The 21,017-nt window shown below is 40.9% G+C and overlaps 3 protein-coding genes across 3 annotated transcripts; 1 reads left to right on the top strand and 2 right to left on the bottom strand.

Annotated features, from left to right (window-relative positions):
• Window positions 1–494: 494 nt before the first annotated feature.
• Window positions 495–3,415, bottom strand: LOC139645955 (cytidine deaminase-like). The gene is made up of 4 exons (XM_071521838.1): window positions 3,229–3,415; window positions 1,526–1,637; window positions 818–875; window positions 495–638 (listed from the first exon to the last, which is right to left on the bottom strand). The coding sequence occupies exons 1-4, from the start codon at window positions 3,413–3,415 to the stop codon at window positions 495–497; spliced, it is 501 nt and encodes a 166-aa protein (XP_071377939.1).
• Window positions 3,416–4,731: 1,316 nt separating this feature from the next.
• On the bottom strand, window positions 4,732–8,190 carry LOC139645943 (trypsin I-P1). Its single transcript, XM_071521823.1, has 6 exons — window positions 8,159–8,190; window positions 7,712–7,781; window positions 6,046–6,199; window positions 5,548–5,686; window positions 5,089–5,343; window positions 4,732–4,887 (listed from the first exon to the last, which is right to left on the bottom strand). The coding sequence occupies exons 2-6, from the start codon at window positions 7,764–7,766 to the stop codon at window positions 4,732–4,734; spliced, it is 759 nt and encodes a 252-aa protein (XP_071377924.1). The 5' UTR covers window positions 7,767–7,781; window positions 8,159–8,190.
• A 5,329-nt stretch (window positions 8,191–13,519) lies between these two features.
• Window positions 13,520–18,618, top strand: LOC139645947 (trypsin). Its single transcript, XM_071521827.1, has 5 exons — window positions 13,520–13,574; window positions 15,814–15,967; window positions 17,260–17,401; window positions 17,647–17,913; window positions 18,451–18,618. The coding sequence occupies exons 1-5, from the start codon at window positions 13,520–13,522 to the stop codon at window positions 18,616–18,618; spliced, it is 786 nt and encodes a 261-aa protein (XP_071377928.1).
• Window positions 18,619–21,017: the final 2,399 nt, after the last annotated feature.

Below are 21,017 nucleotides of genomic sequence, written 5' to 3'. Positions count from 1 at the left end.
ATATTATCGACTAAATGTTACTGGATGTTAACATCTCTGATATTATTAGCAGTCTGTTGTAAATATCACATCCACTATTATAAATGGAAAGGAAATACACTTTTTATGTTATTTGTAAATGAGTTCTGCATGTGTTTTAAATCATTACAATTTCTATATACATATGAGATGACTAAAAAGGCCAAAAAAGTACATATCCATGTCCTTTTGTCTGAGGTTCCCTGTCTTAGAAGGTTTTTGTTGGATATGATTTTGCACAGAGCTGGACAACTGTCTATACTGTAGGTGGGGTGTGTGAGCAGTGAAACCTCGAATTGGAAAAGTTATTCCTATAACATCCTTTCACTGACCTAGCTTCAAATTAATGAAATAACAGTGAATTTATTCCTCATTTTGCTGGGAACCCCCTTACAGACCCCACTTTGGGAAAACACTGCTGTAGGCTGTATCTAATAGCCATATGGGCTTTTATCAGTTCCTTTTTGGAAAGTCTGTCATGTTGACCCATTCTGTGTGTTGGAAACTCTCTTTTTCTTCAGGTCATCAGGACTAAATGACACTGGAAGCAGTTCTTCTACCGTCATGTCGATGTAGGATCCATCCGGCTTGGACAAGAAGACAGACCACTGATCACCGAACTGAATGGGGAGAGGTGAGTTTTGGATGATATGGGCAAAACCCAGAGTTTCAACAGGCTATAGCATATGCATAGTGTGTGTGTACTCAACGCCTTTATAAACAGTAACACACTTGTTGGGAGCAGTATAACTATTAATAGAGTTGTTTTTATGCTGAATAGACCATAGACATACATTACCTCTCTCATAAACTGTCGGCAGCCACCACAAGGAGAGATGAACTCATTCTCCAGGTCACTGCAGAAAGTCATACTATTTAATGGCATAGTCACTTATTAAGTAGCAACAAACTATAATGTCACCTGTGTCACAGTACTGTAGCCATCCTTGTCAAAAGTTAGATGAGAAAACCCACATGTGAATTCAAAGCACATGTGGTTTTTGGACACATGTTGGTTTTCATACACGTGTGTGTGTGTAGTCCCAAAGAAGACACACAGATGTGTTAAAAATGACACATGCTTTCTAAGAGTGTATGTGAACATGTGAAATTTCCCATTGACATTTTTTGCTGTGAATTGTCTCTTCACATCTGCAACAAACATTTACATATCTAACGACATGTGAAAATGTGAAAAAAAAAAAAAGTTCATCTAGAAATTGAAATTTTCACATCTGAGTAAGTTTCCACATGTGACTTTTTTGTAAGGACATTTTTTCTACAACAGTCCATTCCATACAGATGCTTTAACAAACAAATCTGTTCCCTCAGTAACAGTGCAGTTGTTTAAATAGCAAGAAGCCTTTTACTCAGTGTTTCAGTTATATTGTGGACTAAATCCTATGGAGGAATAAATGAATCAATAGTTGTCTAGACACACTGATCAGCGAATATTTACCTCAACTTAAAGGTATGCAGGAAAGAGGTCATGAATAAAGTAGGCTACCTGGCGATGGCTATAGCCTGAAAACTCCTGTGTCCTTCAGACACAGCCTTGGTTATAGCTGTCCTCTCTGCACAGACACCAATGTTGTAGCATGCATTCTCAACATTGCAACCTGTTGAAAAATAGAAATGAGGTTATATTTTTAAGAGTTCAAGGAATAGTCATCATAACGGGCCTCTTCTTAAACTTAACTCAAATTACAGTACCAATTTACAAGGGCTGCTTCTGGCTCAGTGACACTCCAATGATTGGTCAAGGTGTTTCACACTGCCTGTAATCAAGGAGGTACAGTTGTTTGCTTGTTCATATAGTAGATTTGTTTGAGTCCTTGGTGACTTCACAAAAATTCACATTCTGAAATATGCTCTTTAAATGACTAAGAGCTGTGATCAGTGCTCATTCAAGCTGAGGCTGAAGCCTACGCAAATCTTAACAGTTGTAGCCAGAGATGGGGAATCGAGTCACAATTTTAACTGCTTAAGACTTGACTTGATGCATGGAGAGAAGACTTGAGACTTGACTTGAGTTGGGTTCTGGGTGACTTGGGACTTGACTTTGACTTGTACTTTGATCGTATGGAATGATTGAATTTATTACCTCCGCCAAGGAGGTTATGTTTTCGGTGCCGTTTGTTTTTTGTTTGTTTGTCTGTTAGCAGGATTACGGAAAAACTACTGGCCCGATTTTCATGAAACTTCGTAGAACCCATACAATTTTGGAGCGGATCCGGATCCGACTCAGGAACAAGCAATAATAGCACAAACCTTGGCAGAGGTCTGCACTCTCTGAGTGCCCTTCTAGTTGTAGTTGAAAGTGATTATAGAAATCAAACTCATGATGCTCTTACCAAGTTTTTATCCTATTAAAACCATACAGCAAAATCCTAGATATTTTGTTTTCTTTAAGATATTAAATTGATACTGGACTCTTAATTTGTTCTGACTTGACTTGCTATTCTACATTTAGAATTGAGACTTGACATTAATGACATGGACTTGACTTGAACTTTATTTAGTAATCTAGATTTAGACTTGGGACTTGACTTGAGACTTGTGCCTCAAGACTTGAGACTGACTCGGAACTCAAGCAAAGTTGACTTGGTCACACCTCTGGATGTAGTAACAGCCAGCCAAATCAGCATGTTAGTCTGTGTCGTTTATCACAACTAACGTACTGTACATCAGCAACAGAAACATTTTTGCACACAATTTCCTTGTACTGTTTTCCACAAAATAAACCAGTTCAGTCAGAGACACTTACGTCAAAGGAGTTTGGACCATTTATAGCACAAATGGTTATACAGTTGTATTTGGCGGAAAAGGCTCTGCTCTTGAGGATGCTCCCCAAATGAATCCAAGCAGCATGTGAGAGATTCTGCGCAATAAACCCCCCAAGGCATAGTAGACATATCATTAATAATATGAAAACCAACGTAAAACCAGACATAATTCGGAGATAGCTTGCACAAGCATCCTGTGAACAGAGAATAGCAGGAGGTGGTTGGGGTGGTGGAGGGAGTTTGCATCGACTTGGGTCAACAGCAGCAGTGGCATGAATGATCAGCGGTGTCAGCTGTCAGATTATAAAGACCGCCTCATTGACTTGTTTGAATGTGATTGGTGCAGCAATGTGTCAGCATGATAGACGTATCATTTTGTTACGCATAACAATTTGAAAATGCACGATCAGAAATGATACTGTACCTGTGAAGACTGTTCCATCGTGTGCCATAAGGGCCGCTCCTACTCTGAACTTGCTGTAAGGACAGTAGGCAAACTCTTTGGCCTTCTGGGATTTGTGAATAAGAGGTTTGATCCAGTTGTCCGCCTCAGTGGGGAGTCTACTGGCTTCTGCGACTGCTTCAGTCACCCAGTGCTCACCGCTCTCCATGTTTGCCATATCAGCTATTTTAGTTCAGTGTTACTGGGTCTCTTTGTTGGTGTTTTAAGGAGAGTGAGAGAGAGAGAGGGAGAGAGAGAGAGCGGGAAGAGAGAGAGACAAAGGATAGTGAACAATTGGGCTTTTCAGTAGGCACTGGGATTGCTGGTTGGTGCCTGTCCCCGCAGCTGTGTCACACGTGGTCTGGATGGGACGGCCCGAAGCTCTTTAGGGTAAGTGTAGCGTATGTAATGAGATGTCGCTGTTTCAAAGTGTAAGAAGTGCATTCATTGGCTCATGCTGCTCTTGTGATGGCAGGGGCAGAGATCGTGACAAACAGATAGCCGCCAACATAAGAAAAACAATTCATCTTTATTGTCGCCATGAATGTTCCGATGGTATTTAATTAATGAAGATAGAATAATTGATTCGTTCAATGCTTGTGGCAAGATTAAAACATGTATCATTAATCACATTTTTTACATTAGTCATATTAAGATCCAATTCTTTGGTGTGATGTCCTTAAATTGACCTCTGACAGAACATGTGCCAATACTACTGTGATTTCTGTAAAGGCCTTATTAGCATCCTAAGTAAGGCATTTTTGTTTCCTAAACTGGAGACATAGTTCATCCCATAGTTACCAATTTTGGCCAACAAGCTACTTCTTATCATTGCTTTTCCGCTTCACCTTCTTTGCAGTCTTATTCCTTTAATCAAGTCTAATGTGCTGTTCAGTTTTAGGTGTTAAACACTGGGACAAATAAAAGTGGGTTTAAAAAACTATATACAATATAATAATATGAATAATAATAATCATAATAATAATATATCTTTGTAGCACTGTCCCTATCAGAGTTACAAACTGTTTGTCAACAACAGAACAAATATTAATTGTTATGAGGCAATGAACAGTTTGAATTATTAACATATTAACATATTTCCAGAAAGCCTGAACCTAGAGATGGCTGGTAACACTGGCTTCTTATAGCCTTCCTCAACAGTTTTAGAAATCACAGTTAAACTATACAGTAGATACAATTAACATCATAACATTTGGCATTGTACAGAAAACAGACAGAAAGCAATTAATAATGAAGTCAAGCAGGTTGAGTGATGCTGCTGGCTCTGTTGGGACCTGTGCAGCAGTTCAGAAATCACCTCGGACTACCGTACAGATGAGAAACTAACATTTGCAAGACGACACAGAAGACGAAAAGAAATTGAATGAGCTGGCTGAGTACAAGTTTAGAAAAGTAGCGTGTTTTCAGTAGCGACCTAAAAGAATCAATCCAGAAGCCCCTCTCTGCTGGGGTGCCGCTGACTGTTTAGGGTCTGTCATTGCTGATAACCCAGTTGATCCAGGTGGAGTACTGCCTCACTTTGGTATAGACCCCAGGGAAGTATGGGTTGGCACAGCTGATACCCCATGAGACGATGCCCTCCAAGTAGCCATTGCAGACGAGGGGACCACCTGAGTCGCCCTGTGGAGCGCCAAGACAAAGGACAGCTGATGAACAAACGAGGCCCTTTGGTGCTTCTGTGAGATTCTTGCTATTCCTGCGTTGAATGTTATTGCACACTGCTATTTATTGTATCTCACAGAATTTTTAATCTCACTGAATGTCTGTTGTTTTCACTTTCCATTATACATAAACTGTTTTTTTAAGTGGTCTTTTTCGTACCTGGCAGGAGTCTTTGCCTCCGAACCGGGAGCCGGCACACAGCATGTTCGCAGTGATCTTGCCCCAGTAGTAGTAGTAGCAGTAGGGGATGATGTCCACGTCCACGGCGCGTAGCACAGGCGAGAGGACGTAACTGTAGATCTGCGTCACACCCCACCCGCTCACTGTGCAGGTGGAATGCCCGAGCGCAGGGGTGTTTCCATCAGGCAGCTGGACCGGCTGGACGTAAGCATTGAGCGTTGCTGGCTCACTCAGCTGCGACACAAAACAAAGTTACGGGCCACAGCTACGAGATGCTGACCAAGCAATCGCACTGCAGGAACCAAGGGGAGTGTGTGTGTGCGTGTATGTGTTTGTGTGTTATAGGGTTTGCGGGAGTCTATGTACCATATCTACCATTAAAAGCTGCTGTAATGTGACTATCCAATATTCGCTGTAGATCTTTCTCTATTGGCTTACCTTGATGAGCATGATATCGTTGTTGAACGTCTTGTAGTTATAGCTGTGGACAAATATCTTGGAGACATTGAAGACCTGCTCAAAACCCTCTTCTACAGACAGGTTGTGTTCACTCAACACCACCTTCATCAGATTGCTCCTGAGGGCCAAAACGGACAGAGTCAGATAAGGAGCCTCAGAATTTAACCTCTAACTATAAGAAATACCAAAATGTCACAAAAAACACACTCTGATCATGGCTGCGGTCTGCGGTCTCTTATGCCTAAGAAATTTCTTACAAAGGTATTATATGACTACTGTACACAATGCAGCTTACAATTTTGAAAGCTGAAATGTATGTCTTTCTCTCACTTTCTCTCACTTTCTCTCTCTTAAACACACACACGGACACACACACACTCACAGAACTTGAAAATCCTTGCCTTGAGCATTTCCCTATCGTCAGATGGCTTTACTGGAACTCTACCTTGTCCGGTTGTAGTCAGTGTCAGTACTTACGGTCTCCAGCAGTGGGCGGCAGACACCACCCACTGAGGGTGGACCAGGGTCCCTCCACAGTAGTGTTGCCTGGTCTCATACTGCAGGGACGCTTGGTATTTGATGGAGTATGGCGCAACCTCTTGGCCCCCGATAATCCTCTGTGTAAATGTATCTGTAGACAGTAGTGAGGGTAGGCTACGTGTCAGACTGCTCCTTGTTTTATATGAGCTCTTTTGGTTTAGGCTACAGAAAATTATCACCCAAATTTTCTGTGAGCTGCATAAGAGGAAAATAGAAACTAAAAATCAAATCAAACTCACTTCAAATGTGTCCTAACTCACTCTAAAGACCACACCACCCAAGCTAAACCTGCTGTATCATGTTGCGTGTCCCACACTCCTACAATGCATACATGTCTGTTTTCTTTCTCATGTAGGTCACATGCTCTGTGAAAGACCCTTTTAACATGTTTTCATATCCTGTAACATGCTGCATACAATGGAGTTGGTCTGTAAAAACGTTTCTGAGGCAAATCCTGAGCCAGTCCTGTGGTCAGTGGTGAATGTGGGAAAGATTCAGGTTACATACACACATGGCACAATATATACTACATATATCTATATCTATATCTATATCTATATATATATGTATATGTATATATATATTCACAATTTCCCTTGCTTTAGTGACATTTGATTTTCATTAATAATTCAGTATTTCATAGTTGTGACATGGCACCGTGCTACAGAAGCCGAGAACGGCCGTGCTTACAATTGCGTGCTTACGATTATATTTTTTGAATGCCGTTATCTCGAGATCACGAGTTAATTATCTCGTTATCTCGAGAAAACGAGCTTGTTATCTCGAGATAACGAGATAATCAACCCGTTATCACGAGAAAACAAAATGTCGTTTCCTCCTATTACTTATAATGTTTGTCAGAGATCAGGAGTGCCATGCCAGCATGCATAGGGCGTCTTGACAACTGTAGCAACTGATTTTTAAGCGAAAATCGTAACTGCAGCAAACAAAACTACACATTTATGCTTTCTGTTTAGTTATGAATCCTCCCCGACAGTCATGACAGTGATCTTGAAGGCTGAAATTAGGTGTGATCAAATGACACTCTTTTGAGTTCTCCATATTATCCCGTGATCTCGAGAAAACAAAAGTCGTTTTCTCGTGATAAATTATCTCGTTATCTCGAGAAAACGACTTTTGTTTTCTCGATAACGAGATAAATTAACCCGTTATCTTGAGAAAACGAGCTTTGTTATCTCGAGATCACAAGATAATTAACTTGTGATCTCGAGATAACGGCATTAAAAAAAATAATTGCAAGCACGGCCGTTCTTGGCTTCCGTACCGTGCAACAGTATGACAACTCATAACTGTTATTCAGTCAGTGAAAGTTGTGATTTCATAACAATAAATGTTGTATTATATCTTGTGTTGTATTAAAATCTCATATGTACGTCGCTTTGGATAAAAGCGTCTGCCAAATGGGAAATTTAAATTGTAATTGTAAATGCAAAAATAATTCAGGATTTTTCTGTCAAAGACTGTTCTCTAACATCCTTATTATTTAATTTTTTTTTCAGCAATCTATACCTAATCTATGAATTCATAGCTTCCAGTAAGGACTGAGGAATAATAGTGCCTTTAGGGCGATTGAGGAACTTACCTGTTACTGAGAAAGCCAAAAGTAGCAGCACAGCAGACCTCACCAGCTGAATCATTTTCTTATTTTTCACCTATAATGAGGAAACATGAATTATAGCAGCTTATACAGATTTATAGTTTGCCAAAATAATTCACTGCTCAGATTATCCTGACAGCATCCCATTATTTTTGTGTGACATGGAAGAAGAAGTCATCCTAATGCATGAGATGTCTCAGCTATTTAACGCTGACACCTATTAGGTATCTTACAGTTATCGATGTTATTCTTTAACGATTTTCTACTAATCAAGATGACAAAAAGTTGACAATCTACTTGTTTTAGTAAGTGCAATGTTATAACAATAGCTCAATCCTATTATTGGGTGATAACAGTCCAGCAATGTACAAAGAGAATTACTTATTACAAATAGGGTTATCAATTATTAAATGAAGATTGATTGCTACTCACCAATGGCAGCCCACACACAGCCAGCTTCAGGGTATCTCCAACTGGTGGGGCCAAGACTCTCCTGATTCCTTTTATAATGTAACTGTATCTTTGTCTAATTCTTTTGTTTACACTATCTCTCGGTTCTGTAGTGGGGCTATCCCACAGCACAACAATGCCGCTGACCTAGTACATGACAAAGCTTGATCTCATCTTGTATTATGTGCATTTCTAGGCTTTAGTTTTCCGCTAGCACCTTGGGAAATGAAGGTAACTGGAAATTGAACACCTCTACATAGTCGCCATCACCAAGATTTGGACAGAATAAGGGTCCACGGCTTTGTTGTCACGATGAAACTGGGATCGGACTGAACTGTTCTGAGGTGAATTTCTTGAGGAAGTATAGTGATAGAAAATAGGCAATGGCACGCACGGTCTTTTGCTTTATGGAATTGGAAATCTTACATAATCCACAGCAAGAGGCCAACAGCAATTCACTTCAGTTTTGTGGTTCACTTTACATTTACATAGCCTACGTTTCCCATTTGAGAATGTGGATTATTCAAAGTTGTCTCACAATTACAAATCAGCACAGAGCATTCTTAATGCTGCTACCAGTAGCTACAATTTGAAAGTTGATGACTTTGGTGACAAATCCAAAAATGATCTTCCCTGAACGGAAGATACGCCACTCCCTATCTCATCCATTGTTTCTTCAAAATTGGGTGATTACGAAGCACAAACAAGCTCTAAAATGGCTGGGCTACATGGCTAAAATCGTGTCTACAGCATTTGCCCTTTTAATTTTTTCAAGGTTCTGGAATGAGCTGAGTGAGCAAATCCCATTATTCACATGACCACTTGTTTCTCAATTTTATCTCTAGATTTATTTTTTTTTAAACCTAGCTTCCGTAGGTGTGGCTGAACAGTGCTGACTGGCCATGCCAGGAGAATTTCAACACACGTAGGCTACATGCGTGACACACTGACGTCATTCATAGGATAAGAAGATAAAACACAATTCAAAAATTATGATATCAAATGAATTCAACAAATTTATACATTTTACAAACACATTCCTTACAGAAATAAGAGAATATAGACCGATAATGGCTTCAAATTGCAATGGTTTGTTATTTTGTCCTCCGTTGACCCCTATTCATTTTGCACATTTTCTCTGGTCATCTGAGTGGTGAATCTTCTGTTCAGGGACGACAATCTTTGACAGATCAAGAGGTGACATGAAACTGTCGTTATGCAAACTGAATAATCGGACTAGAATAAACTTGTGTAAGCAGGCAAATTATTTTTCCCTCGGCACACAACGTGTTCATCAGGAGCCAAATTCAGGTAAGTCAGTCCATCCTTTCTCACTTCATACTGAGTGGTGCTTGTTGCTAAGTGTGTGTTGCTAAGCTTTGCAACTGGCTAATCTTTTCAGGACCAAAAAAAAAAATGCTGGTGAATATTTTAGTTAGGGTTAGGGTTAGATTGGCTAGATTGAGCTAGCAAAGCAGTTTTGTGTTACAGGTGTGGAATTTATTAAGTTTGCCCAATGTTAACAACATATTTTGGCTAACAGGCTACCATGTTGTGATACTGAATGACGGCTAACCTACAGAGGCGTAACAGTAGAGTGGATCTATTCTACTGTACGATAACTTGTCTTTACTTCCTGGTTATCCTGATCTTTCCAGGACTGCATACCTAGGCTTCATGGGACTGTAAAGCATCTGTACTTCTCTGTGTATTTGGTTGCCTACAGACAAGTAGAGTGAGTCAGTCCTCTTCCTGGTTTGGTTGAAGCCCCTCCTTTGTGCCGTAAGTCAGTCCTGCACATTTCGCAGGATATCGTACCCGGGGAGACGTAGAATAAAGACAAAGAGAGCAACACAAAGAATAAACCAATTCCGTGCCGTGCTCTCATTTTTTTGGTGTCATGGTCTCATTACAGCCATTATACTACGCTATCAAAATGAATTTGAGAATGATATATTGAGGTAAATATTCCACACGTAGGGGCTTTAATTTCGGCTCGTATTTAATTCTCACTATTACATCACAGATCACACCATGCTACAACATGCGGAGATGTTGGCCAATAGCCTACTGTATGTCTACCTGTAGAAAACCACTTCCATAACTGATGACCAAAGTGAAACATACACTGAATGTACAAAATATTAGGGACACTTATTCTTTTCATGAGGTACACTGATTAGGTTAATCCAAGTAAAAGCCATTATCCCTTACTGATTACCCTTATTAAATCTCTACCGGTCATAAAGGAGGAAATGTAGATAAAGAGAAGCAGACAAGTTAGAGAAGGATTTTTATATTTTGAGACAATTGAAATGTGGATTGTAGGCCTACAAAAGGGGCTGCAACTCAGTATCAGGACAACGTTCCTAATGTTTTGTACATTCGGTGAACTCTCTAACTATACATCCTATGCTTTCCATCTCCACCTTGGTGTCTTTTTACATTGTGTTTGAGGCTGAAAAAAAGGCTAGGCTTGTTAACAGTAATAGATGCAGGTCACTTTGATGTCTTTCTGTCGGTGAAAGAAAAAGCAGCTGGTGTCACATTACTTGACTTCTCACAGTCACACAAATAGGTTACACTGTTGTCCACTTCTACTGTAGCCTACCTACTATACCTACGCCATGGTTCTACTGTACTGCAGCCCCTGTATTTGTTATACAAAGTTATTACAATACCTTACTCAGTTGTCACACTGTTTGTTGGCTAGAGATATGTTAAGATGTACGGCTTCAAAATTCAACAGTGGAATGCATTATTCATTGATTTACAAACATTCTGAGACCGAGGAAATTAGATAAGGTATAACCATGCAGGAGATGAGATTATAACTAGAGGACAGCATAATAAAATAATACTGTGATTAAACTTCATGGACATCTTACTGTTAGGTCATGCTTATTATATGACAAAAAGTTATGTGACATAATTTATACGCATTACATTGTTTTTATTAAACTGCATTATTAAATTGGTCAACACAATTTATTATTTGCTTTAATTGGTTTCACATCAAAAGACTAATATTAGGCAGAGTATTTTTGGCCTGTATGTTTGTATGTAAAGGTTAATGAACAAGGTGAATGGTTAGAATGGTTTGTTTTCTGGTAATAGCCTGATACTGGGGGAAAAAATAACATTTACTAAATAAATGGGAATCATTTTGCATATTGTCAATTGTGGCATGTTTCAGTTTTGGGGAAAAATCTGGTTTTCTAACTGTAGGTTTGTAACCAAAGAGCTCCGCCAGGAAGAAACTGAATCAGTATACTGGTTACTGGTAACCCTAACCTATAGGTTAATGCTGATGGTCAGTGGTATTGTTGGAGAATGACAGTGATGATGATCACTTTGTGCCACCTTAGTCCAAAGAGGGTAAACCAAGATTATCCCAGGGTGTTCATGTGTTACAGCCGTGGCTGTAGCCCCAGAATATTCCCAGAAGATTCCCTAGTGTTTCCTTGTGTTTCCCAGTGCTTCCCTGTCTGTCTCTCTCTGTCTATGTTTTGTTTGTGTGTGTATTGGCGTGGGCGTGGTCTCCCTTCCTCGTTCTCCTGGCTCCCGGCTCTGCTCATCCTGCACACCTGTCTGCAATCAGTTCATCACTTCTCCCAGTCTGCTCACCTGCCTCTCATCAGCTCATCTGCCTGCAGTATATCTACCCCGGCTCTTCAACCATTCTTCGCCAGATTGTTGTTTCAACCTCAGTGGTAGTTACGCTTCATGGCCAATCTAGTTAGAACTCCTAGTGACTTTGTCTCTTCGTGTTTCCTGTGACTAACCAGCCTTTCTTGTGTCCCAGGATCATCACCCGCCTGCCTGTCTTCCTGCTTGTCTCCCTGCCTGCTTGCCAGCAACCTCCTAGCCTCCAAGCTACCCCTGCCTGCCACGCTTCCCCTCATCCCACGCTCACGCCAAGCCCCGCTCCTCCCTACCATCACTCACCCCTGCTGCTACTGGATTCCCATTCCCTGCCATCAGCCCCTCATCCAGATCCTCCCTTACAATAAAACCTTTTCCTTACCAACACCACCCTGTCCTTGTCCTGCGTTTGGGTACCACCTGTGTTCATAACATCATGTCTCCTTTCCAATTAAGCATTTGTGTTACAGAATCATGAATTATTTCTTGTGACTTCAAAAATGTTTTTCTAATGTCTATAAATTTCTGGTATTGGTGTTGATAGTGTAGGCCATTCACAATGAAACAACACAGAATAGACTACTTGTATACCTCAACTATATTTCAGGGTATTGAAATATGAGTGAGTTTAGCCCACGATAATCTTCGTCAAGTATTAGAGAGGTAACAAATCAAGTACTTCAGATGGAAGACACTTAAATCCAGATGAATGCCTTCTGCTGGTGTATTTTGAGCCTCCTCTATGAGGCCAGCCCCAAAAGGATTCACATCAGGCTTTTATCTGCAGAGGTCCCACTTTAAAAAACACAAGGAAAGCTTCTATTTTTAATCAGCCTTGAATCTCCCAGTAAATCAATGTTTTGGAGACACAGAGGAGAGGTCACGGGTCAAAGCGTTGAGGTGCCTGATATACATCGACTTTTCATTCCGGTGCCAGACAGAGGAATGTGAGAGCAGGGGAGGCGGTGGCCATGTGCAGTGATGACAGCACGGGGACTGAGGAGCGGGTCATGTGGAAAAAAGGCAGTGGTCAGCACCCGGGGGATGAGAGAGCTACAGAGAGATGAGCTACAGAGAGATGAGCTAGCTCGCGGTATCAGGCACAGAGAGGGCCATTAGCCAGCTGAGGTCAGGAAGTCCACAGAGGGATGGTGGCACTGATGAGACCTGCCAGAGCCATGCTCCATTTTTAATGACGCCCGGCCTTAGAATAGATGCGGAGCACCAATGGCCCGGCCGTGTCTGATACAAACGCATTAATACTTTCTGCTGAAATCAATGAGGGGAGACGGTACCATGATATAGAGCTGCAGTCATTTAGTGTGGCAGCAGCCCATTTATTACACATTAGGTGCTTTGATCCTAAAACGTTCACCAGGTGCTCCATGTCAGATATTGGGCACACCTGACAGGAATAGTATATCAAAGTGGTCGCACAGTTATGCAATAAAACTCTACAGGAAGTCTTGGAGTATACAGTAAAGCCTAACAAGGTCAAGAAAGAGGTGAGGCAAGGGGGCGTGCTGTGCAAGCTTCAATTATATATTGTTCTAGTGCGAGAAGGTGACCATGGAAACGGAAATTGGAACTATAAGAAACCCGAGAGTGCTGGTGAGATGCCTTCCACTTAAGATTAGACTACTGTAGCACACAGGTAAAGCCTCTCTCCGTGTAGACTGCTCTCCCCATTATCTCACCATGGAACTGCCCTCTCTTTTACTATGTATACTGCTGGAACTCCTGGCTATGAGCTGTAAGTAAGCTTCTCTCTCTATCTCCATTTTAGAGCTTATTTATGCATGCATGACAGGGCTTTGTGTGAAGTTGAGCAGCTGAGTTCAGTTACCAGTTCTGTGATTGTAAAAGGAAAGTTACTGAGAATGTTGGGACGTCTTATCTCAACTGTATTGTTATGATTAGGACATCCTGACAAACCCCAACATACTAATAATTTTGAGTACCCCTACAGTAGTTTTTGGTCATTATTCATAAATTGAATGTGTATCTAAAATGCTGTGATTGTTATCCCCTCTGTCAACTCTTAAAAACATTCCTTTTGGCTGCGATCTATAGCACGTTTGGTCCTGATACTCCCTTGAGATGGTCTTTTGACAAAATACTTGCTGACTCAGGGCCATCTGGGCATGACTGAGCTTTTTATTGCTTTGAATCATGAATCACACAAGCACAGCAATAGGGTTACGGGAGATCTGGGATATATAAATCTATGATTTTATATTTTATATTTTATAGAACAACAACATCAGGCTATGTCAACAGTTGTTGATTCTCTTCTTTCATTTTTTAACTTCAGTAGCATATAATAATAGATTTTGCACAGTGAAAATCCCAGTGACAGGCACATTATTGCACAGTAGAATAGAGATACCTCCTAAGATAAAGAGGCTTAGAAATTAAAGGTTCACCGAAATTACACTTGTTCATGAGGAAAGAATTTGAAACCTCAGGAACAACAGATGACAGCTAATAACAATTGTGGCCAACACCCCCTTTTATGAAGTACAGTTATGCCAAAGAGATAAAATGAGAAAGGAGACTCTGATAAACATCTTGAACAGACTAGAATCTGGGGCTAAACAGAGCTGCTAACTTTCACCAGAGACAATGCTGCAGACTATAGGCTACTCTAAATGATTTTTATCACGGAGGACACTGCACTGCAAAAATATCCCATGAAAACAAGTCATTTAATGTAGTAGTATGTAGTATTTGAGTAAAAAAAAACAAAAAAACATAATGTAGTTGCATGATTTCACTTGTTTCCAAGTGTTGCTTGTTTTGACAAATCTCTTGAAACAAGGTGACTATCTGGAAAAAAAAACAGTTCATTTTGCATTGAAACAAGAGATGTTAGCTCACCCCACTGGCAGATTATGTCACTTGATTTAAGAAAAACAACATTTTAACACTTGAATACACCATTAAATAACTAAAATACAACTACGCATACATTTCCTACCAATATAGTGCTTACCCATATACACAGCTCATTGGCTGTGGCTGTGATTTGATTATAATCACCTGTTCATTTATTATAACCACCTGTTATTTTCCAACCACGATTGCTGTGTGATGATGTAACAGAATACTACGAACCACAGTAGCCACGAAGAACACCTGATGGTGAAAATTTCATGTTATGCCTTCAAGGCCCATCAAGTTCAAAAGGAGATCCAGTAGACTGTTGCATAATGGCTTCAAATTCACCTCTCTGTGTGTGTTGATTTCACGCACACCCAAGAGATACTGTGTGTATTGTATAGAATTACCTTTTATGCTCTTCACACACACCACTACTGCTAATTATAGCGTGGGATCAATATCTGAGAAGGTAATGGAGGGTATTCCTTTCATCCCTCAGGTGTTTCTATGTCTGGAACATCTCAGTCACCGTATATTTTCATACGTGGACTCGCCTCTTAATAGTGATATGGGTGGCTGAAATAGGAGTATCGTATGCGATCTCTGATGTAGGCGGGAAGTTCTGGGAAGCTTCAAGGATTCACTTGGCAGATTCTCTGAGGGATCCTCTCTGATCCTCCGAAGAACAGCATGAGAGATGTTCCAGCTTTCTCGGAAAGGGTTCAGCCTAGAAATCTCTATCTAGGACTCAAACTGCTCCGTAGAGAGTAGAGAGCAAAATCAAATCAATGTGTCATCCCCCAGCTCTGTGTTAACATCAGACAGATGATGAGGGCCACAGTTGGGCCCGACTGATGCTCCCTGTGATTCCATGTACCCCAGAGATTGTTTTTTATTGATCTGTAAAGCAAGGAGCATCTGTGCAGTAAAGTCCTCTGGTGTTTTCTTTATGACTTGTGCGCTGCTCATGCCGCCGCTGCAACGGCAGTAATAATGCTACAATTTGTTAGTGTGTTTGCTCCGTGTGGTTTGTGGAAGACCCGTTATGGGCTACTACTTCCAAGATGAAATCCAATCTCTTTTTTTATTTTTCTCTCCCTGTACCCCAGGTCAACAGCGGACCCGCATAGTGGGAGGATATGCACCAGCTCCACACTCTATCAAGTACATCGTGTCAGTACAGACGACCAGGGGTCAGCACTTCTGCGGGGGCTCCTTGATAAACAAATACTGGGTACTCACCGCAGCACACTGTAATATTGGGTGAGTTCATGTTTGCTCTTTTGGCTTCCGTGTTTATTATAGAATATCAGGCATTATCTCTCCTCAGTCACACGCTCAAACCTGATTTAAATTGGCAAAATAAGCTGAGTCATACCTTCACTGCAACACAATCTATATACCTTTGTGTTCCACAGCTGTCCTGATTTAGCTTTGCGGTAATGTTTTCTGAGAACATTAGTCACATAACTTTAAGGAAGCTGTGAGCAACAATAAAAGGCCCATTGACTTAAGGTGACCTCAACTTGACATTTCTGTGTAAGTGCGTTTATGTAGGGTTTCATTAGCAGATCCAGGAGACGGCAGAGCCATATCAGGTTGTTAATTCTGTAACTTATCAAGGCTGAGAGAAAGTACATGAAAGTGATACAGGCACAGCACTCACAATGAGAGGCATTGTGTGTGGAGCTCCGTGGCACTGGAATCTGACTCAGGCATCTGATGGCCTCGAGGCTAATTGACGACATACTTTCATACAGACTCCAAAACAGCAACAGCTTGGCTGAGAAGGAAGCACTCCTATAAATAAAATTACTGGATATCATTGTTCATGATCTGAATTCGTAAAGATGATCATGGTGAAAGACACAGATCACTTTGGTCAGAGTTGTCTTTTTCATTCAGACAGATATATCAGAAAACTGATATTGGTCTTTTGTTAAATATTGGAAATTGGCCAGCCAGTGTCGTCTTCCTCCCATATGATGGAGGTTCCTCCCTGACCACAGCTACAGAAAAACACTCTGAAACTCTTTAATTATGTTATTAATTATTCAGTTATATTTTTTGTAAAATAATTATTTATTTAAACGCCTAATGTATCCCAGAGTTTTCCCTATCATTGAACAGGTGTGATGGGTCACACTGCCTCAAGAAACTGCTAAACGACCTAGAAGAATTTCATTCAGTTTCGATTTCAATAGAAAGTTCTTGTGTCCCATGATGGTCTGAAAGCTTTTCAGAATACAATGCAATGGCAAACACTGAATAGTTGTAGTTTTTTGCGATGAAAATGGTCAGATTTTAAGATTTTGGATATAGGCACAAAATATTGGCAACTTCAGTCTAAAAATATCGATATTGGCCTTTGAAAACCCACTCAGTCAAACCCTCTATATGGGCTTGATTTGCTATGGACAAAACTGTTCGTCAGGTATCATACCGTTGATAAGGAGAACCATATGTAGACTTATTTTAGATTTTCCATTTTACACCTTATATTATTATCCCTGCATTCCATCATAGTGACTGTAATCTTCTTCTTTCATCCTCAGGGTGGATAAAATGATGATCGTGGCAGGAGACTACTCTCTGAGCACGTATGAGGGGACAGAGCAGTTCTTCATCATCCATCTTTTGATACCGCACCCTCAGTACAATAGCGCCACCAACAACAACGATATCATGCTTATAAAGGTACAGCACGCATAAGGCTACTATGCATCATCTAGTATGTCAACAGCCACTGTAATATGCAGAAAAATTTATTTTTTTTCAGCCCAAGTCTCTCACTACTTAGTATGTCTGATATGAAATCACTTATCTAAGGCATAACTGATATTGGTGTAGTTCTATATGGAGAGAGAGAGGGTGTCACTTTGTTCTACTGTATCTCAGTATGCGGTTCAGCTGGGTCCTCACATTGTCCACCGTCTCTCCAGCTCAAGGCCCCGGTCTTCCTGAACAGTTTTGTGGCCATCGCCCCGCTGCCCAGACAGGGCGCCTCCATAGCGGAGGGCAGAGTGTGCCGGGTGTCGGGCTGGGGATTCACCAGCTCCAGCGGGGGCCAGATCCCCTCCTCCCTCCGCACAGTCAAGCTCCCCATCGTCTCCACGCAAAAATGCAACAGCAGCGAGTCCTTCAATGGCAACATCACAGCCAACATGATCTGTGCTGGTTACAGTGCTGGAGGAAAAGATGCCTGTAAGGTAAGACCATGGCCTGTTCTGTAGTGTATGGTCGCCATCTGGACAGATCCAAGCTTGTTTGTTGATTGAGTAAAGACATGATGTTTCCTTTGAGGTTTTGCAAGACTGCTCAGGTCTGAAATAGTCTGAAAGATCCCATCATTCTGATCTTATTCAATCAATTCCTTTCTGACTGTATAGTTCGATATTAATACAGTGTATTATACTCATATGTACAGCTTTTTTCTTCTTTTATTCCCTTGCAGTGTTCAAAACACTCAGATCCCAGTGCAATATTCTCTGAATCAGTATATTTTTGTTTTTCCTTGTTTTGCTATTACTGACTTCCATAGCCTCCTGTCAGTGCAACCAGTCAGGCTCCAACAGAGACCATGTGCATACTGTACAGAAAAGAGTCTTGTGACTACATTCCTACTCTTGAATTTTTTTTATATACGTTTTATATACAGTATGTTATGTTTAATGTGACCTACGTGAGCAGCCAACCAGGCCAAATTATTTGTATGCGCAAACTTATGTGCGTTCCTGCTGTTTCAGGGAGACTCTGGAGGTCCGCTGGTATGTGAAGGCCGGGTCTATGGGGTGGTGTCCTGGGGAAGAGGTTGCGCTGATGCCCAGTACCCTGGAGTCTACACCGCCGTGTCCAAGTTCCGCAGATGGATAGACCGCACCATATTCAACTACTACAGCAGGTGCACCAATTAAGACATTAGGACACAGTGTTTCTGAGACAACTTGAAAGTACATTTCAAACTTTGGGGAGCAGAGGTTTCCCGTTTCAGTGTAGCCTTCCTTATTTTAATATATTTCCTTTTTACCATTTGTGCACATATGTTAACATGTTCAGTTTTCAAGCTTGAATATTTATCGGATGTTTAGTGATGAATTGTTGTAAAGCTTTAAAGCTGAGACAAGCGACGGACTATCCCACGACACCTTCTCACAGCATAATATTGGATACATTTCCACAAAATCTAGCTGAAGTGCCATATTGCTGCTTATGTTGTTTAAATTCAAAGCTTACAAAGCCTCATGGAGAACTATTGGAAATGCTCCCGGTAAGCACCAAGTGGGGTCTAACCGCTGCTCAAGCCCCTGTCCCATGCTCTTCCAGGGAACGTACCCTTTTGGTCGTACTGATTACAACCACAACTTCAGGAATCATATGGACATTCAGTGCCCATGTATTTGACATCAATGGAAAGACCTCTTATCGTTAAGCAGCCAACTTACATCTCTGTCAAATGAACACAGAGATTACTGGTGCCTTAGGAAGTCATTCTCCTCCTCAGTTATCTTGCCTGCCTTGGCTATTTTTTGCCTCTTCTCCCCAATTCGCCCAGTTCTTGCCTAATCCCTGTATTCTTTCTTGGGTTACTATCACTATGACCTCCAGGACCGTTGCATACTCAAATCCCAGTATGGGAATCAGGACCCCAATTCAAATCAGGTATAAAATGACTAGTAAATTACATGTTTTGGGGCTATGAAAGTAATTTTATAGATTTTCATGTTCAAGAACAAATCTGCACATAGATGGATTTGTAATGCATAGATTGTTGTTTTTTTTTTCTTGTTTTTTTTTGTGAATTTACAAGTGCAATGCTTCACTACATCCAGAATTTGGCACATACTGTTCACATGGTAACAATACTAAAGGACTGAGTGCAATGTTATAGATTAATATTACCATAGACAATAGTGTAAAACAATAGATCTTCTGTATCTTTTGGTGTCAAGTTCATGCTTATTTTAAACACTAACTCTATTAAACGCAGTCATAGTAAATGCATAGATGGGTTGATTTCATATTTGTTTCAGAGTCTCATGTGCAAACCTTCTGACGCATTACTGCATGCAATATCAATGTCAATATCAATGTTATCTATCAAAATCATAGTCATTCGGATTGTGTGTATGTATGTGTGTGTGTGTGTGTGTGTGTGTGTGTGTGTGTGTGTGCAGGTGTGTGTGTATGCGTGTGTATGTGTGTATGCATGTGTGTGCTTGTGTGTGTGTGTGTGTGTGTGTGTGTGTGTGTGTGCATGGTGGAGGAGATATCTTATTTTGGACTGAGCAGCTGCCTCTTGATAAGTCTGTGCACGTCCTCGATTCCCAAAATAAAGTTTAATTAAAAAGTAGATGATTACTGCCAATTTAAAGTGGTTTATTTATGGACTAGTAGTGTTATTAACCAGGCACTGTGCATAAAGCACCTTCAAGTTTGAGAGCTGAGTGAATGCATAGAATTAAAGGAAATAGATTGAATTTGTGAGTGTGATATAAAACTGTGTGTTTTCCTTGTTTTATATAATAAATCACTAACAATTCAGGCTTGTGGTTGTTTCATCCGTTCCATGGCTGGCTTCACTGTTTGCTTTTGCAATGCCAACATCACAGCTTGGAAGCTTGTCACTGCTCTTTGCTTCTGAGTGAACAACAGATTGCACAAGCTGTCTGGATAGATAGCTTGCAAAGCCCTCTTTATGCTGTATCATTTATGCAACAAATCAGTAAAGTCATTACAGGGATAGCGCAACTACTCCAATAATTAGCAGTCAGTGCATTGATTAATTTTTAAAAGGTACAGCAATCCTTAATGGTATAGAGTGTTATTCTTGATCTAGATACCATGGCTGTCCTGTGTGCCTCTCCCCCAGCATTACTAAAACAGCTGATGAATTATCCCAAAACTGGAATACCTTCATGAAATATGCATAGAGCCAGTCTTCCCTCTGAGCAATCTCTGTAATGGCTCTGAGGCGTTGCTCGACTCCTTCCCCCTCACAAGGCTGGTGGGAGGATGAGCATCGCCACGGCCTGCTGTGATTCCTGTAAGGCAGAGCAGCAGAGACTGCAGTTTGCCAGGCGAAATCTGTACAGACCTCATCACACCTGATAGGTCTAGGTGTATCACAACAGCATGAATAGTTGATGGCCTACTTTAGAGGGATCTCCTGTTTCACTGCCCGGCCCTGCTGCTCTGTGATGATGGGTGTGTCAGTGCCCCCGTGATTGATATATTTCTTGGCTTTTATGGCTGATTTTGCAGGGTTGGTTACATAAAAGCTGCCTCTCATTGTTCTGTCGTCACAAGGCCTCTT

This window comes from Centroberyx affinis, unplaced genomic scaffold (assembly GCF_046629955.1).
Source record: "Centroberyx affinis isolate AG114_WGS23_722 - 3 ecotype Tasmania unplaced genomic scaffold, CSIRO-AGI_Caff_v1 ptg000933l_1, whole genome shotgun sequence".
NCBI classification, from domain to species: domain Eukaryota; kingdom Metazoa; phylum Chordata; class Actinopteri; order Beryciformes; family Berycidae; genus Centroberyx; species Centroberyx affinis.
The sequence above is the reverse complement of the archived record's forward strand: the minus strand, read 5'-3'. Positions and strand labels throughout refer to the sequence as shown.

Coding starts and splice junctions, on each gene's coding strand:
- LOC139645955 (XM_071521838.1), bottom strand. CDS start 3,415: ATGGAGAGCGGTGAGCACTGGGTGACTGAAGCAGTCGCAGAAGCCAGT. Junction 1,638..3,228: donor CGATGGAACAGTCTTCACAG/GTACAGTATCAT, acceptor ATTTTTCAACAG/GTTGCAATGTTGAGAATGCA. Junction 876..1,525: donor CAGGCTATAGCCATCGCCAG/GTAGCCTACTTT, acceptor GACTTTCTGCAG/TGACCTGGAGAATGAGTTCA.
- LOC139645943 (XM_071521823.1), bottom strand. CDS start 7,766: ATGATTCAGCTGGTGAGGTCTGCTGTGCTGCTACTTTTGGCTTTCTCA. Junction 6,200..7,711: donor TTTGGCTTTCTCAGTAACAG/GTAAGTTCCTCA, acceptor TACTGTCTACAG/ATACATTTACACAGAGGATT. Junction 5,687..6,045: donor GCCGCCCACTGCTGGAGACC/GTAAGTACTGAC, acceptor TTTGGCCCTCAG/GAGCAATCTGATGAAGGTGG.
- LOC139645947 (XM_071521827.1), top strand. CDS start 13,520: ATGGAACTGCCCTCTCTTTTACTATGTATACTGCTGGAACTCCTGGCT. Junction 13,575..15,813: donor GGAACTCCTGGCTATGAGCT/GTAAGTAAGCTT, acceptor CCTGTACCCCAG/GTCAACAGCGGACCCGCATA. Junction 17,914..18,450: donor GAGGAAAAGATGCCTGTAAG/GTAAGACCATGG, acceptor CTGCTGTTTCAG/GGAGACTCTGGAGGTCCGCT.